Source organism: Carassius auratus, chromosome 11, assembly GCF_003368295.1.
Source record: "Carassius auratus strain Wakin chromosome 11, ASM336829v1, whole genome shotgun sequence".
In the NCBI taxonomy this organism is placed as follows: Eukaryota; Metazoa; Chordata; class Actinopteri; order Cypriniformes; family Cyprinidae; genus Carassius; species Carassius auratus.
Window position 1 is genome coordinate 5952689 of NC_039253.1, and position 17544 is coordinate 5970232.

General features: G+C 36.5%; 1 protein-coding gene across 4 annotated transcripts in view; it reads left to right on the forward strand.

The window, feature by feature from the left end:
• The first annotated feature begins 492 nt into the window (after window positions 1–492).
• The window catches only part of LOC113110855 (ephrin type-A receptor 8-like), a 78746-nt gene continuing 61694 nt past the window's right edge, over window positions 493–17544 (forward strand). For 2 of the 4 annotated variants that reach the window (XM_026275085.1, XM_026275086.1), the window contains exon 1: window positions 494–784. In XM_026275085.1, the coding sequence (XP_026130870.1) occupies window positions 697–784 (88 nt within the window). In that variant the 5' untranslated portion in view covers window positions 494–696. Of the gene's footprint in view, window positions 785–17544 lie in introns of all 4 variants that reach the window. The other 2 variants (XM_026275088.1, XM_026275087.1) reach the window with 2 other exon arrangements.

The window sequence follows — 17544 nt, forward strand, 5'->3', positions numbered from 1 at the left end:
TAGACTGTGTGTATGTATAAGTGGGTTTAGTTAAAAAATGTAACATTGATATTTGCAGTGCTATATGCTGTCATAAAGGTAAAAAAAAAAATACCCCTTATATTTTATTATTAAATAATTATTTAGTATTATTTATTATTAATTAATTATTTACCTTGGTAAACTAAAAGTCTTTATTATGTAGAAAAAAAAAATAGAAATTATAATAAAACATATAACTGTCAAATGTATAATATATATGTACATATACATACATATACAATATATATTACACAATTGAAATTTTTTCTTATTAAAATCTGAAAGCAATCTTTTTTTTAAAACAAATAAAATAAATACATTCAAAATGTATTTATCAATTAAAATATGCATAGCAATGTGGCCAGAGATGTAGGAGGTGTGCGGGATGTAAAACTAGGGATGTGTATATTCCAAACCCTTGCCTTCTGATTGGCTGCTCTCTTTGACAGGCACTGCTGGACACGCCCCCATGCTGCGCCTGGTGGTGTTGCATGTGCCCAAGTGCAGGCAGGCAGTTTTGAAAGCAGTTTCTGATCGAGACTACTGCTCCGATTCTACACTGGCAGAGAACGAGAGAGGGAGTGAGCGAGGGCGAGGGGAGAGCGAACGAGAGAGAGACAGGGGGAGAGAGAGAGAGAGAGCTTTCTCCCCGTGCGCTGGGTCCACATTTGCACGATGGCATCAGATCCAGGGCTGCTGCCCCTCTTAGTGTGGACTATATCAATGCAGGTCCTGGGCTCCAGAGGAACATCTACCAATGAAGGTGAGCGTGGATGTGTGTGTGTGTGTGTGTGAGTGTGCAGCAAATAGAGACAGGAATTTATGTTGTCTTGCTTTCAGATTACAAATTGATATATATAGGGACACCGGGGCTAGTTGTCACAAGGGGAAGTTGTCACAAGCTTACTATGATTGTCAGTGTAAAGTTAATCAAATGTGTTTTATCTAGCAGAAGGTCTTGAATTTTAACAGTTTTTATTCTGCCCTCCAAACTAAAATTCCTTTATCATCTTATTTTTGTTACAGATGTTAGATAAATGCAGTAAAACAAGAGTGACATACATTAAGATAAAAGCCAGCTATATAATGAACATAGATTTGAATCATGCTTTTTAGGACAAGGTTGTTTTTCATAAACACTGTATGTAATTGGGGCAGGTTGTACCAAGTTGTTTAAATGTTGCAATAATTTAATATTTTTGCATTCTACGTTTTCTAGTTTTACATAATTTGGAATGAATTACACTGAAAAGCCTATAATAGGCTGTTTAAAGGTAGATTTCCGTTGTAACTATATAGTCTATAGTGTGACAACATGCCCCGCTATCACTAAAGGTAAATCTGTGTTCAGTAAACTGCCCAATTATGGTGCAAATGGCTTTTTATGTTTAAAAAATATTGATTTTCAAAAATCAACCTTCTTTGAGAAATATTCTATAAGTGTGACAACTAGCCCCGGTCTCTTCTTAGTGATACTTGGTGATGAAGTATTTGTATGCGTCAGTGCAAAAGCCAAGAAAACTTTATTTGAGAGAGACGTGCATGTCTGCGTATAAACGACAACAAAACGATTCTGATCATAGAAAGTCCTTGTAAGTCATATAATTAAATAGATGTGAGTGTGTGTGTGTGTGGGCTGATCTGTTGTTGTGAAAGAGGGAACACGCCGCCTGTTTGGATCTGTCATTGTGATTGAACTGATGCCGTCACTTTTTCTGAGTTCTGCTGGGCTCATCGGTGCGATGACATACACAGAGAGAGCGCTTCTGATTCTTCTCAGGGTTGCTGATGGAAGTCTACCATCATATCATACACTACATGTGATTCTTAATAGCAGCGATCCTATATTTTTAGCACTCAATTGCCAAAAAGAGCACTGTCTGGAAATATATTAGATGTACTAATGTTGTACAGCTTATCATACCTAACATCAGATCATCGCTTGAGTTGTTCTTTTACACACACACACACACAGACACACACACACACAGACATGCTGTGCATTGTTGTCTTGTTAAGTTGGCAGTGTCCTGTGTGCTCTGTCCGGCTCTGTCCAAAATAAAGGATGAAATAGTCTGGTGGAGGAAAAAAAGGTAGATAACCTCTGCTCTATACAAAAAACATTTACATTTGAAATGATTTAACAATAGCGTTACAGTCTGATGATGTCAGCATGCTAATCTCGTGCATAATGGAAGGTGTTTGTTCATAAAATGTGCATTTATCTTTTAGATAAACTAAAACAGAATCCTATGTACATATTTACATTCACCTATTTAATTAATCTCTTTTATTATAAATAAAGTATATTACAAATGATACATTCTGAATATATGTATATTTACTATGTATAAAAAGATATTTCTATGAATAAGTTTAATAATACCTAAATTGTTTTAGTTGATGTCAATAATTCTTTATTTAACTTCATTACATATTTACAATTACATATTTATTTAGCTTATTATGAAATACAATATATTCTTTATTAATATAAATCGCAAATTCATTATAAATTAATCTTATGTATTATTCTATTAATTTTCTGTTTACTAAAGTCTCAGATTCAGATTCACAAACAGTTGTACATACTGTATCTAAATTAGTTAAAGTAATACACAAAGTGTTTTAGTTGCTGTTAATAATTCTTTATTTATTATTTCATGAATTTAGTTTATTATGAAAAATATCATTAATTAAAATATATTACAAATATATTATGAATTCTATTCTATTCTTTGTAGAATGTAATCAGAGATCTGATTCAGATTCACAAACAGTTGTACATCTCTAGATTACTGTCAATATTTTGTTGTGATCAGTAAATAGATGTTAACCTACTGTATCTTTTTTTCTTAAATAACCATCCACAGACTCGCAACATTACTGTGGAGCATTGTTGAAAACCCAGGCTGTGGAATATTACAGTCGTCGGTGGTTGATTTCTGTTTTACTGTCATATCGTATTTGTTTACTATGAGGACAGGACACAGTTTTGACCTGGTGACCTCATCCAGCCTCTGGATACGTGACTGTTTTCCCCCGGTTTCCAGCCGTAGCATGTTTTTGATCTCAGGGAGAGGGTTTGCGTGTGTGACAACGGATGTTCTGCTCAGACACACTAAGTGAACACACGTTTCGCGTGATGTCTCTGCCTCCCCAGTCACTGTCACAGACGGTTCAATACAGCGTAAAGACCGCTGAGGTGAGAGAGAGCTCGAGAGGCAGTCTGGAAAACACTCCAGACGAGAGAATGGAGGACACGCAGGAAAGTTCTCACAGTGGCTTTATCTCTCCGTTTTTAAGACAGAAATCCAATGCATAAATGATATTTAAGATCAAGACTTGAAGTTGTGTGTCTTTACAGGAACTGGCTTTCAGAAACAAACCCATCCTTGAGAAATATCCACTGAAGAAAGATGTGTGACAACTAGCCCCGGTCTTCCTTATGCAGTATAAAAACAAATAAACCTTTCAATTTCAGCTTTCATTTAACACCCGATGCTTTCAAAGACTTCTCTCCTGAAATTTGGTGTGAACGAGTTGCAGTGACAAAAGAAAACAAGGCACCTATTTTGAGCTCTCAATTGATGAGACGCATGTTTGAAATTCAAAATAACTGTGTTCTTTAATGCTATGCCGTTCGGTGCATTACTGCTGATGCATTTGGTGTTTCGCCGAATTGTTCCATTAACCTACACAAAAGTCCTTTGAAAATTCCTGTCGAAATGCATTTTTACCTGCCCTAAAGTAATGTAGCTGTTGTGCGAGTGCAAAATTAAGCTGGAGATGTGCAGTGCAAGTGATTTTTCTCTGTCGTGACAATTGTTAAAGATGAATCGTTTGGTATGAGACGCTAAAACTCAATGCATGTTTTGTCATCATTTAAAAGGACATTAGAAAATGTTAACATCAAATACACTAACAAAGAGAGAGAGAGAGAGAGAGAGGAGTGGTTATGAACAGAGCAAAAAAATTTACTTTTAATTATATGTTTTAATCATCGGGAAACCAGTCAAATATACTTATAACTATAGATTTGGATAATTTTAGAGTTTGATTGATAAATTGACCCAGTTCTAAATCTTTCTTTCTTTGCTGAAAGACATTAACAGAGGAAGATATACCCAGTTAATTTCACATTTCTGTTGACGGAAGGACAAGTGCAAGGAAAAACATTATTAAGAGACAAAAAAAGTTTGGTTAAGTGCCTTCTTGTCTAGAGTTTAGTTCTCCGCTGTGTAATTTTCTAGATTGGCCCTTAATCCAGAACATCATTGGAATACTTATCAGCAGATCTGTGCAATCCATATTAGAAACCAAATCAATTTTAGTCAGACAGTTTCTCAAAGACTCCTTGCATGGTGATAAATGAATGAAATATTGTTTGAAGCTAGACCTTTTCCCCTACATGATTGGCACCTTTCTGATTAGAAAAGATTAGCGTCAATGTTGTTTCGTCTAATATTAATGCTCTGTTCATACACTGTAAAAAGATTATTTCAGTATTACATGCTTAATTTAATTGTTTACTTTTTTCAGTGTATATGAACTGCTCTTTTCTAAATCTTACTCTAGAAATTAACTGAATTTAATTCGGATGAAACTATCTCCTTTTATCCAAAGCAACTTACAAAAGAGGAAAATAGCAAGCGATTCATCATAAAGAGATAAATAAACATAAGAAGTGGTCACAAGTTTCGGACAAGCACTTAGATTAGTATTATTATGATATTTAAGCAGCACTGAGATATTATTATCGTTTGTATTAATATATTGAATTTTCTGTTTTCATTATAATTTTAGTTAAGTTTTAGGTTTGTTGTGTTTTTAACAGTTTTAATAGTTTTAGTGTTTTAATGTTTATTTTATGTAGACATAAAGTAAACACTAAAACACTTAAACTATTAACTATTAGTTTATTTAATAAAGTAAACCTATTAAAAACATTTTCAAGAATTGAAATTATATATATATATATATATATATATATATATATATATATATATATATATATATATATATATATATATATATATATATATATATATATATATTTTTTTTTTTTTTTTTTTTTTCAATTCATGAAAATGTTTTTGAATAGATTTAGTTTTAGTTTCTGTTTCAGTTAACTATTAACCCTGGATAGATTATAGTAAATATCACGAGTTCATGAGTCATGGTTATTTATTTTTTTATACATTAAACAAGTGTTTAATTCATAAAATCATAATTGATGTATTATGTCTGTAAAGTCTGAGTATTTTGTAAAAAAAAAAAAAAAAAAATGAATGCAAATTGTGTAAGGTGCTTTGTTTTCTAAACTTAAGTATAGACTTAAGTGAAAATTCTTCGAGTGCAACTAACAAAACAGAAAATTCTACTTTATATTTTCTACTTGTGCCGTGTGCGATCTAAATTCTACACGCTTCCATTTCTGCATGTAAGTTACATCAAAGCTTCGATGCCTTTAAAAGAGGGAAGAAAAGTGACTGTTGAAGTGTGACAGTGGGAAAGAAAAGATCCCAAAGCAAATCCTTATCTTCCCATGAAGGAAACAATAATTCCCGAACAAGACTGTCAAATCCCTTTCGTCTCTTTATATCCATGCGGGAGGCCGAGGAAAGAGACGGCAGTCCTGCTCTGTAATTGGGGTCTCAGCATCACAGGGTTCATGCACGATTTCAGGTGGGTTACGCACAATTTCCCCGATGTGTCCTGCTGTTTTGAGGTCTCGCACTGCCCTGCTTTTGCAGGATGCATTTGCTCTGATCTGTTTAGTGTTTTTTTACAGAGCGTCTTGTCTGAGATGCATTACGATTTCTTACATGTCCGTCCTCGGCGTTGAGAAAAAGCAGAGCCGAAAACCTGCATGTGGCTCTCGCCGTCTTGGGAATCTGATATTGATTGCGGTCCGTTTGTGACTTTGGTAAGTGTGAATTCGGCAATGGGTGAGAGACACTAGGCTTTTCAAGGGAGGCTGTAGTGCTTTACCATCTGACTGATAACACAAAAGGCTGTGGGTTCAGTTCCCAGAGGAGAACAAGAGGGACACTGAGAGCCTGTAAAGATTTACACTGCATATAATCATCTTACTCAGCCTGGGTTTTGCTTGCTGTTGCTCCAAAGTTTGGGGGAGTAATTTTAATGCAGTAAAATAGTGCTTTTACTCAAAAATTTAATAAAACAAATAAAAACAAAAAATAAAATAAAATAAAATAAAATAAAATAAAATAAAATAAATAAATAAATAAATAGAAAAGAATCATGTTTTCTACAAAAAATAAAAATCTAAATAAATAAATAAAATAAATAAATGAATAAATAAGAAGCACTACTGTTTTAACATGAATAATAATAACAATTACAAATGTTTATTTGCGCAGCCTTCTGAACGATCATGTGACACTGAAGACTGGAGGAATGATGCTGAAAAATCAGCTTTGCATCACAGGGATAAATGACCTTTTACAATATATTATAAATAATAGAAAAGCGTTATTTGAAATCGTAATGTTGTTTCAAAAATAGAATTGTTTTTACTGATTTTTGATGATATACATGCAGCCTTGGCGAGCATATATTTATTTATTTTTTTATTTAAAATAACAATCTAACCAATCCCATGCTTTTGAATAGAAGTGTAGATCATGAAAAAAACTTGCACGTAAGCAATTTGACTAAACCTGAGCAATTACAGTATGTATTTACTTCAAGTTCACCAGCCATTCAGGATCTTGCTTTGCTGAAACGTTTGTCTAAGGCACAGTGTTATCTGTGCAGCATCAACAGATAGAGAGCATCTTTAACAGACAACACTGTTGACTGTCTGGGTTTGCAGCTGTGTGTTTGCAGAACTGAACTTGTGTTACAAGGATTTCTAAATCAATACAGGCAGTTTGGCGCTCGTGTTCAGTGCAGCCAAGGCTTCAGATCGCGAAAAACAATGAGAAGACTCCAGTTTGGAGACTCGATTCACAGAAATAGCATACGTTATTTGATGTTGCTGAATGCGTTTTGCATTTGTTCCCGACCCTATAGTGAAATGATGTCAGTCTGTGCAATTTGCTCTCTGCCAGCTGCAGTACAAGCCTGACAGAGACGAACAGACCTGACAGGGAGAAAGAAAGAAAGAGCCACTTGCTGCTGTTTCTTAGGAGGAAGGGAAGGCGATAGAGAGTGTGAGAGCACTAGAACGAAAGGAGATAGATGGTGGAAAATGGAGTGGCCCACAGCAGACATAAACGAATGCCCGTGTTGAACTTTGTGGCAGTGCTTGTGCCGTGACAATCTACTGCTCCAGCCGGAGGGCCTGTTTCTGTCACGCTGACCAGATGCACCTCAGCCTCTCTGCGTGATGGAGAGCTCCTCAAATAGTGATTCTTCACCCCGCAGAGACGCTTCCTCCAACTAGAGATCAGCCCGCTCTTCGATGAAGGAACTAATCTGCTTTGAAATAATTGGATTAGGTTTCGTCCCAAACATTTATTAAACCGACAGTCGCCATTAATTGTGCCAGGCCAGGATTAGGCTTTATCTGAACGGACACCTTTTAAAGTTTGGTTTTTGCCAGAATTGGGCACAATCTCATTGATACACATTTATATACTGATTTTTATTTTTATTTTAATTATTGAAAACTTTAAGAATGCATTTTTTATGTATGATGACATACAATAAGAACATAAATACAATAAAAGTGTGTATGTTTTCATTCAATTCATGTATGTTTTCATTCAATTCATTCTTATATTTAATTAATAAAAAAAAATGTCGAGGGATTAAGAGATGTATTGCTCATAGTTTTTGAAAACACATTTAGATATATAGATACAATTTTAATACAATACTTCCATATTTTATTCGTTACAATCTAAATATTTTTCAATACAAATACAATACAATATATATATATAATTTATTTATTTATTTATAAATTCAACACTTTTACAATATTGTTAAATAAGCATCTACATTATTAGGAGAAAATTGATAGCCTGAATGCAATGTAAGTCACTTTGGATAAAAGCGTCTGCTAAATGCATCAATTTAATTTAATTTAATCTACATAAAATATTATTATCATTTAAATATTATTATTGTAATATATAGGAGTTCATGATGATGTTAAGATCGGTATGTTTCTTAAAAATGTCTCTCTCTCACTCACACACACACACACACACACACACATCCACACCCACATATTATAGATATTATTTTGAAATTATTTTATGATGTTTTCTTGAGGTCATACTATTTAGCCATGTTGGTAAAAAAATTTTTATATGAATATGTGTGTGTGTGTGTGTGTGTATGTATATATATATATATATATATATATATATATATATATATATATATATATATATAATTTGACTTTAAGAAAACATCATATAATGACTTGCATGTTTAAAATGAGAATATTCTGTTACATTACTTTTTTGCCTTTACAGTTTGACATTTGAGTGTTTTTTTTTTAGAGTTTAATAACTCTATGTGTTCAACATGAAAACAAATACTGAACTTCTAAGAACTAATTTCTAAGTACATTTTTCCTTTCTTTTCATCATCTTGGACGTCATTGACACGTTTATAAAGATTTGCAGATGCATGAAATGAGATTTGAGTTTAAATACGGATTTATTGTGACATCAAGTCCTATTTAGTCTTTTTTGGGGGGGGGGGGGGGGGATGTGGAGGGGCTCTTCAGGTGCTCTCTGCTGTCGGAGATTGAATTGGGGAATATTTTGAGTCTGGAAGATTCCTCTGTGTTCCACCGCGCTCTGCGTCGTAACGCCAAACAGTGTGATACAGCGTTCCTGAAACTCTCTCTGATCCTCGGTGATGGATCTCTCCCTCTTTTTTCATGGTGGAAATGTATTTTAAACCTCATAATCTGCACATAAATCAAAGGTTTAACCTAATTCAGTGATGGGGTGAAGGTGGTGGAAAGTCTACAGTGAGATCTCCACAACCAACACGCGCGCCGCAATATCGATGCTTCGCACTCTCGCACATTCATCACATTAAAAAGTGACGAATAAATTCATCATTTAAAGCAAGCGCAGATGCTACAGAAGGTAGAGAAATTAATAAAGATTATTTGAAGGAGAGAAGAGCAGCAAACGGAGCTCATTCTGAGGAAAAAGATTTATTTAATATCTCTTTCAACCCGTTGCATCAGCGTACAACAAGTTTTTCAGGCTGCGGCTCAGATTATTGGAGAAATTATGTAGCTTGCGCTCGAAAGGTTTGATAGAGGTCTAAACGTGGGGCTTGGTGTTTCTCACAAGCGAACGTGCGTTAAATAATCGCCTGTTTACGTAAACAGCACGCTTTTCTGAGGCCTGCTGGGAAATCAAGTTTAGGTGATGAAAGAAATAATCTCTTTTTCCAAGCGTCGAGTTTTTTTTTTTGTTGTGTCGTTCAATTTTAGCCGTTTTATAGTGTCATATTGTCATATCAGTGGTTTTGAAAGGCATTGGGCATTTTCAGTCGAGCGTGTCTTGTCATTTCACGGGGTACGGCTGAAACTGTCACACGCAGACGTGCCGTTCTATCAGCGAGCGATCGTTTAGTATCTGCTCTATTGTACTGGACTTATTTCCATTAAATGCTAGCAGAGTGTATAGATTCACCTCAGTGCTTCCGATGAATGGCAGCCCAACACTAAAACCTTTTATATGCATTAAAATATGTCTATCTATGACTGTCAAAGACTTATCGCTGTTCATCTGAGATAGACTCGTGTCGCGACTTATCCTGACATAATGCTAAATGAGAAATCCCACATTGCTGGGAAGGATTTACTCATTTGGACTAATAATTTTGGGCTTATGTTTGGAAACTGTGAGAGAGACGTGAAGTTTAAAAGAAGGCTTGTTTATGAATTTCTAAGCGATGCAGATGTCCGTCCCCCGCAGGGACACCGCAGGCCTGCGAGAGAGTGTAAAGATGATCACTCTGTGACTTTGAGGAGTATCTTTTAGAAACAGACGGACACATGAGTTATCAGAGAGCTTGGTGGGATCAGTTATTTGCCAGTGACATGGTAATGGTATCTATTTTATATATTGTTTTTGTTTAAATTAACGAAAAGTTACTGTATATGTTATACCAGCTTCATTTTTATCAACTTATTACTTTTTTTTCTTTTTTATGATTCATAAATACTCCCAGTAGGTTAACTTCTTTCAGCTATCTTTACATCTAATGTCAAGAGAAACTCTCTGTAATTCATCTAAGATGGTTCTTTCTAATAGTGATTCAGTAGATGCTAAGCGTGCAAAAATAAAACTTTTGAGTTAAATTATTGCTGATTTCTGTATTATAGAATATAATACAATATGATTTATTTCTATTAGACAGTATAAAGATGATATAGTGTTTTAAACTAGTACTCTGGCGTTGTAGTACCTTTTATCAACGTGTTTCATAGAGAAAAACAATACAACGTCTACAAACACACGCACGCACACACACACACACACACACACACACACACAAGTGTGCTGGTGTTATACAGAGTGAAACTAGTCCATAGTTTAACTTTGATAGTGTGATATTTATATGAAATGTGATTTGAAGAGGAAAGAAATCAAATATGCCCTTTGTCTGCAGGCAAGTGATTTAATTATGACTTTTACTTGTGTTGTTCTATTTGTTCTATTGCTTAAAGCCATGTTTAATTAAAAACATAAAGGAAACATGCATTTTATTTTATAATTAAATTAAATTTAAAATACCTGTAAAAAAAGAGAGGAAACTCATTTTTCTGTCTTCTAACATTTTCTTTCATTTAATTCTTACTTTCTTTTTTTATTAACATTTTGACTTCTATCATTTTTATTTCTTTAATTATTATTTTATAAAAATATTTCTGTTGATGTTTCTAATTTACATAAGTTATGAATAAGTTTACCCTTCTTTTTTTTAACTTTGTAAATAGTGTTCAATACTGTGGTATAGTGTATATTTTACCGGCATTAGAATAGAAATGTATATAAATTTCCACATTTTTATTTGATTTAATCTTTGTCTTGGTCTGATCAGTCGTATTGGAACAGTGTAGGCTGGGATTTAGGTTTATCCACCGAAAATTGATTGGCTTGTGCAAAGTGGGTGTTATTTTCTTAAATTGAACATGAGACGGTCAGTGGTCTGTACCGTTAAAACCTCTATGAACAATAGTGAACATTCATCCTCATCTCATCACTGCTAACTGACTCAAGTGATACTAACTGAACTGTGCTCCACACAGTAGTTCAGCTGTGCTTTCCCTCTTCCAAAAAATAGCTTCGCAGGTCTTTCCATCCCTCCAGCAAACAAGTGCGCAAACACACCTCAGGGACCGTCCGGCTTTGACGCCGCGTGGCCGTTTGTGCCACCGTGTCCTCCAGGGAGCGACGGCGCTTGTGTTCATGTATCTTCAGGTCTGCGCTCACCTCAGGCCGAGGAGAACACCAAGCGCTGGCATAAACCGATCCGTCAGACAGACAGTCTCCCAAAATAATTGAAGTGTCAGGAGAACAGACAGACGCATGTCGTACAGTGGGGGAATTTATCTCAGTTTCTGAACACCATCAACAATTCATTACAGTTCACTGAAGTAGTCCTGCAACTAAAAGCAGCCGGATATCAGACAAATAGTGGTGATATAATGACCGTTTCCTACAGGTGTGATGTGTTTTCAGCGGAGGGCCTCTTCGGGGCCTTGAAGAAAGATCATGAAATGAGTCTTCAAGGATTTCTCCGCTTCAGATGATAAGCTGAAGCAGAACGTTGTTTCAAATGCACGTGTCGTGTCGCTCGCAGACTCCCCGCAGCAGCTCTCTGTCGAGCACGAGGGTGTTTAGACGTCCTACCTTTGTTGTTTTCCTTCTGAAGTGTTGAAAGGATGTGTCATTTCAAACGGAGCGAGATGGCCGGTTTTCCGGCTGAGAAACAAAAGCACTGGCACATAGTCGCTGTGTGAAATCTGAAGTCAACTTAATTATAATGGAAAACAATATTTGTCAGATCGGCTTCCTGGTTAGGAGTCCTAACGTGAAATTTGCCTTAATCAGTCACAGCATGCTGAGAGGATAGATAACTAAGCAGCTGAAAACAACGGCCTGGTTAGGTAAGCCTGTTAAGTTGGTACCACGGCAAGGTTTTCTTAAACTTCTGAATGTTGATAATTTGGTCATTATGTTAGATACCTGGTTTACTGTTAGCAGTTTTGTCTGTCTGTGTGTGTATATATATATATATATATATATATATATATATATATATATATATATATATATATATATATATATATATATATATATATATAAAAAAAAAATTTTTTATTTTTTTTTATTATATATATTTTTTTATCAGCTGAATACAAAGGCCTTGACCAGTGGTTCTCAATTCTAGTCCTCGCGCCCCCTTGCTCTGTACATTTGGTATGTTTCTCTATCTTATCAAACGTATATGTTCCATTCAAAGTGCATTGAAGTGTGCGAGACGTGAATTTAAATTGTATTTATTTACACAGGCATATGATGTTACACTTGTCTGTGTGTGAAGATGTTGTGCAGCGCAAATCCGTGAATGAATGTTCCGAAGTGAGGTAAACTTGAACAGATTTCCCCTGCTTAGGGAGTAGGGAGCAATGAACACTGTGTAGGGACCATATCAATGGGAACACAGTTCATAAAACGGAGCTCATTTCTAATATAAACTTGTTTAGATTGTGACCAGATTAGTAACTAGTCAGGGTTTTCTTTTTTTTTAAGTTTAAAAAATTAAGTCCAGATGCTGTCTTATTTTTACGTATAATCAGCTTGGTTGTAGTCATTTCAACTTACATTACATTACACCAACTTAAAAGATCAAGTTGGAAAAAAAAAACTTTGGATGTTTCAATACTGGGTTAATATGTGTTCTTTCATTTTATTTGTTCAATTTTTTTAAAGGAATGTTTTATTAATTTATAAATATTTTATTTTATTTTTAATTCAATACTTGCCAAAATAAGGATCAATTTACATTATAATCTATTTTATTGTGTTTATTTGTTATATTTGCAATTATTTGAGAATCACTTATTTGAATTTATTTAACATGAAATATTTTATTTTATTTTATTTATTTTAATATATTGTTCTCCAATTATTGACAATGCTGTTAGATTCCTAATAATGTAAAAATCAATTTCCATTATAATCTGTCTTGTATTTTCTTTATTTGTTCTATTTGTAAACACTTGAATATTTTATTTCAATATTTAATAAAATATTTTTTGTGATGTTTCCTTCAAAATATTTCTCAATTAATTAAACATTGCTAATTTATTTAAATAATATTTGAAATGTCAAATTAAGAATTGTATTCAATATCATATTAGTTTTTGATACTTACATTTTTTATTACGAAAAAAATTACATTTCACCAGCGTTACATACTTCTGACATTTTCAATGTCGGCCTGAAATTGATTTTATTCATAGAGAATTGATTAGAAGTGAGTTGTGGTTGTAAAAAAACAACAACTGAACTTGTGCATCTAGAACAGAAGTAAGAGCTCAGGAGAAGTAACCATTGTCTCTAACCATGAACATGGCCAATTAGAAAGAAAGAAATATTAATAATTATAATAATTCATTACATTTATATAGCGCTTTTCTAGGCACTCAAAGCACTTAGGGGGTATCTCCTCATCCACCACCAGTGTGCAGCATTCACCAGGATGATGCGACGGCAGCCATATTGCGCCAGAACGCCCACCACACACCAGCTTCTTACTGGTGGAGAGGAGACAGAGTGATGAAGCCAATCAGCAGATATGGGGATTGTTAGGAGGCCATATAATGACATTTTCAACACGTTATCCCCAAGAAGGGATAAAACTACATCTTTGCTTATTTTTAAGGACTTTGCTTTTTCATGTGTTCCTTTCGTGGAGTAGAAGAGCAAAGGAAGAAGAGATAGATCAGTGATTTGACTGATCAGAATGGAATCAGTCAGCTGTGGAATTACAGCCATACGGACGTCCTGCCCATCAGAAGTCATCTTAAAACCTTCATCAGTACTTTGCAAAACTGCGTCTGTTGATGTTGCTCCATCTGGTGCAGACACGGAAGGAACAGATAGTTGGTTCAAAACTAGAATAATTTTTGCTCATCTTATTTATCTATGATTTATTTGAAAAAAGAAAGATCAGAGATTTATTCTGTACTTCTGAATAACATTGCAAGTCTGATCATTTGAGTTAGGTACCAAAGTTTAACATTTAGCATTAAACTTAATTCAAATCCCTAACCTTAAGCGTAAGCGATAATATTAGCGATTAGTGCTCAGAGAACTCCATTAATGTACTGCCCTACGTTGAGCATTTGAAAATATGCTTTGAGTAATAAAATATTCAAAAGAAAACAAACAAACACAGGTATATATTGTAGAATCCTCCTCTGTTTGCATCATTCACACGTCTGTTCATTAAAAATACATTCCATACTAATGATAAACATTATGGTCCTATTCCCATCAGGATGGCATGCTGTACATATTCCTGACTCATTAAGAAAAGCTTTACATTTCTCTCCCAAAATGCATTGTGCTCAGTAGTTCTGAGACTATGGTGATGCATTTTCTGAACTTGCTGAGACGAATGCTTCACCCTGTATCGTGTTAGACACTGTAATTTCTCCGTCAGTGACCCTGAGTGTTCGGGCAACAGCGGCCCTCCATCAATCCTCAGGTCTGATAGACACTTCCGCCTGAAAAGCCAGAAGGACTGAAAATTGAGAACAGTTTTCAGGGTGTAAAAAGAAAAGATGGAAAAGTTAACCACTGCCTGCGGGACGTCTCCGTTTGTGAATGAGCACAACTGTAAACTTATTTCACAACTGGTCTGTGACTTTTCTGGTTTTGATGGATAGACTCTTTAAAATTATATTTTCTGAGGGGGCAAAATATTAAAAATTGTTTTAAAAAATGTACACCTAATTCCCTGCAGAGATGCTTTTGTTGAGGAAAGGCATTTGTCACCGCTGACAGGCATCTCCATGTGTAAGTGGGACACGGGCTTCTGAAATTGGCTGTAGTAAACAGCAGGACATTGATATTAGAATTGGTGAAACTATCAGGGTAGTCTAAAATACCTGTAGAAATCACTTTACCCAGATATGCAATGTGATAAATCTGTCAGTATGAGGAAAATAACTATTGATTGGCTGATAGCACTACAAAAACACAAAGGTGAAAGGTACTTTTCTCTTTTTTTCTGTCTTACCTGGACTGAGAAATTTATGTTTAATTGCTAGCAAAAGTCTGCTGGTTGACACAAAACACAATATATTATATTAAACCAAATATGAATCCTCAGAAAGAGTCTTTAGATATGAACATGTTCTATGTTTCTCTGTGTGAATGAATGGCACGGTTTCGTCTACCACACATACTGTAGCATGCTGCTCTGAGAGCATTTTACCATTTCAGTGGACAAAAATGACCATCATAACGTTTATGCATAGAAACTTAGAGGTCTTAACGAAAACCAGTCAAAATAAAACCTCACTCCCAAGGATTTGACTCTGGTCAAGGCCTATCCAATAGGAGTAGACTGGGAGTGGCTTTGGGCAACAACGTGCCCAGTGCATTATGTGTCCTGAAATTTTCCTGTCTATATATATGCAGGATTGCTTGATTTATAGAAGTGTAATTATGTGTAACAATATAAGTTTATTCACTTTTGACCAGTTTAATACACCTTTGTTGAATGTTTTAATTAAAAAAGATATAATAATTCTTAAAAAAGAAATACAAAAAGGGAAAAAAATTCCACTTAAAATTATGTAATGCATTAAAATTATATTGTAGCTTTTACCAAAGTTTTACCAAAACTGTAAGTGGGAAAAAGAATAGATGTAAATCAATAAATTATGAATAATTTACTGCTACTATGAAATGTGAATAATTGTAATAATGCAATCCATAAAAAGTAACGTCTCGGTTACGTACGTAACCCTCGTTCCCTGATGGAGGGAACGGAGACGTTATGTCGACCGACAAATGGGGTCTCACTTGGGAGGCCAATCATCTCTGATTTTAAGAGAAAACGCCAATGAAATTGGCAAGTGGATTAACACACCTGAGCCACTCCCCGTGCCAGCGGGTATAAATAGGGCGACAGGTGCATCCACTCATTAGGTTTTACGCTGAGGAGCCGAGAACGTGTCCCGGCAACAGCGAATGGTTCAAGGTTGTGGCATGGGGACATAACGTCTCCGTTCCCTCCATCAGGGAACGAGGGTTACGTACGTAACCGAGACGTTCCCTATCTGTCGGTCACTACGAGTTATGTTGACCGACAAATGGGGTCCTATGGAAAACGCCATAACCTGAACCTCGTCACAACCCTGAGGCGCTGCAATTGTTGACAAGCCTTGGCGTGCCACAAAAGCTACGCTTAAGGTCGTAACCTTCCCAAAGCCCCAGCGCAAATTCACTGACCTTGGTACCGAAGGGGCCAAAGGGTGAAGTACATCGCTGCTGGAGAAGGCCATGCTGCTGTTCCGCCCACATAAAGTAAATGGAAGGGATTTCAACCTTCAGTGAAAGATTGCTTCAAATCTTATATATATACCGATATACAGATATACCGATATGGACTGACCCAGGGGGCAGTACTACATATGGAAAGGATCTCTGAGGCAGGTCCTACCTTGGAGTAGGGATGGAACGGCTGCCAGAAGAGACCGACAGAGCGATCTGTCAAGGGAAGACACGGGTTTGCCAAGAGGGAAACCTTACCGTGGAAGAATACACATATGGGATTACCCGCAGGGAACCCAGCCATATGGACACCTAGCCCAGTACAGGGGCTGACCGGCTCCGGGCATGCTAACGCCAGTACTGGGCCTGGCGACAGACTGCTCCGCCAAGTCTGACGCCGAGGGTGCTGGAGGATGCTCGACCAGGGTACGCCAACCGGGGAACTCTACTGGGAGAAGAAGGCGCTCACATCCCCGTGTTAGGGGGAATGGCGCAGCAAGCGAGACACCCAGCCAGCCCTTCCCGCCAATTACCTGTTACCCAACACACGGGAGGAAACTGGCTCTACACGGAGGTTGTAAAACCTCGCAAAGGTGTTAGGTGTCGCCCAGCCCGCAGCTCGACAAACGTCTGCCAGAGAGGTGCCGTGCGCCAACGCATAGGAGGAGGCCACACTCCGTGTGGAGTGGGCCCTCACCCCCAGGGGGCACGGCTCGCCTTGGGAATGGTAAGCCAAGGCGATGGCGTCCACTATCCAGTGGGCCAACCTCTGCTTAGAGACAGCCTTCCCCTTCTGCTGACCTCCAAAGCAGACCAGGAGCTGCTCAGAGCTTCTGAAGCTCTGGGTGCGGTCCACGTATATGCGAAGCGCTCTTACGGGACACAGCAACGACAAGGCTGGATCTGCCTCCTCCAGGGGCAGCGCTTGCAGGTTCACCACCTGGTCTCGGAAGGGAGTGGTGGGAACCTTGGGCACGTATCCAGGCCGGGGTCT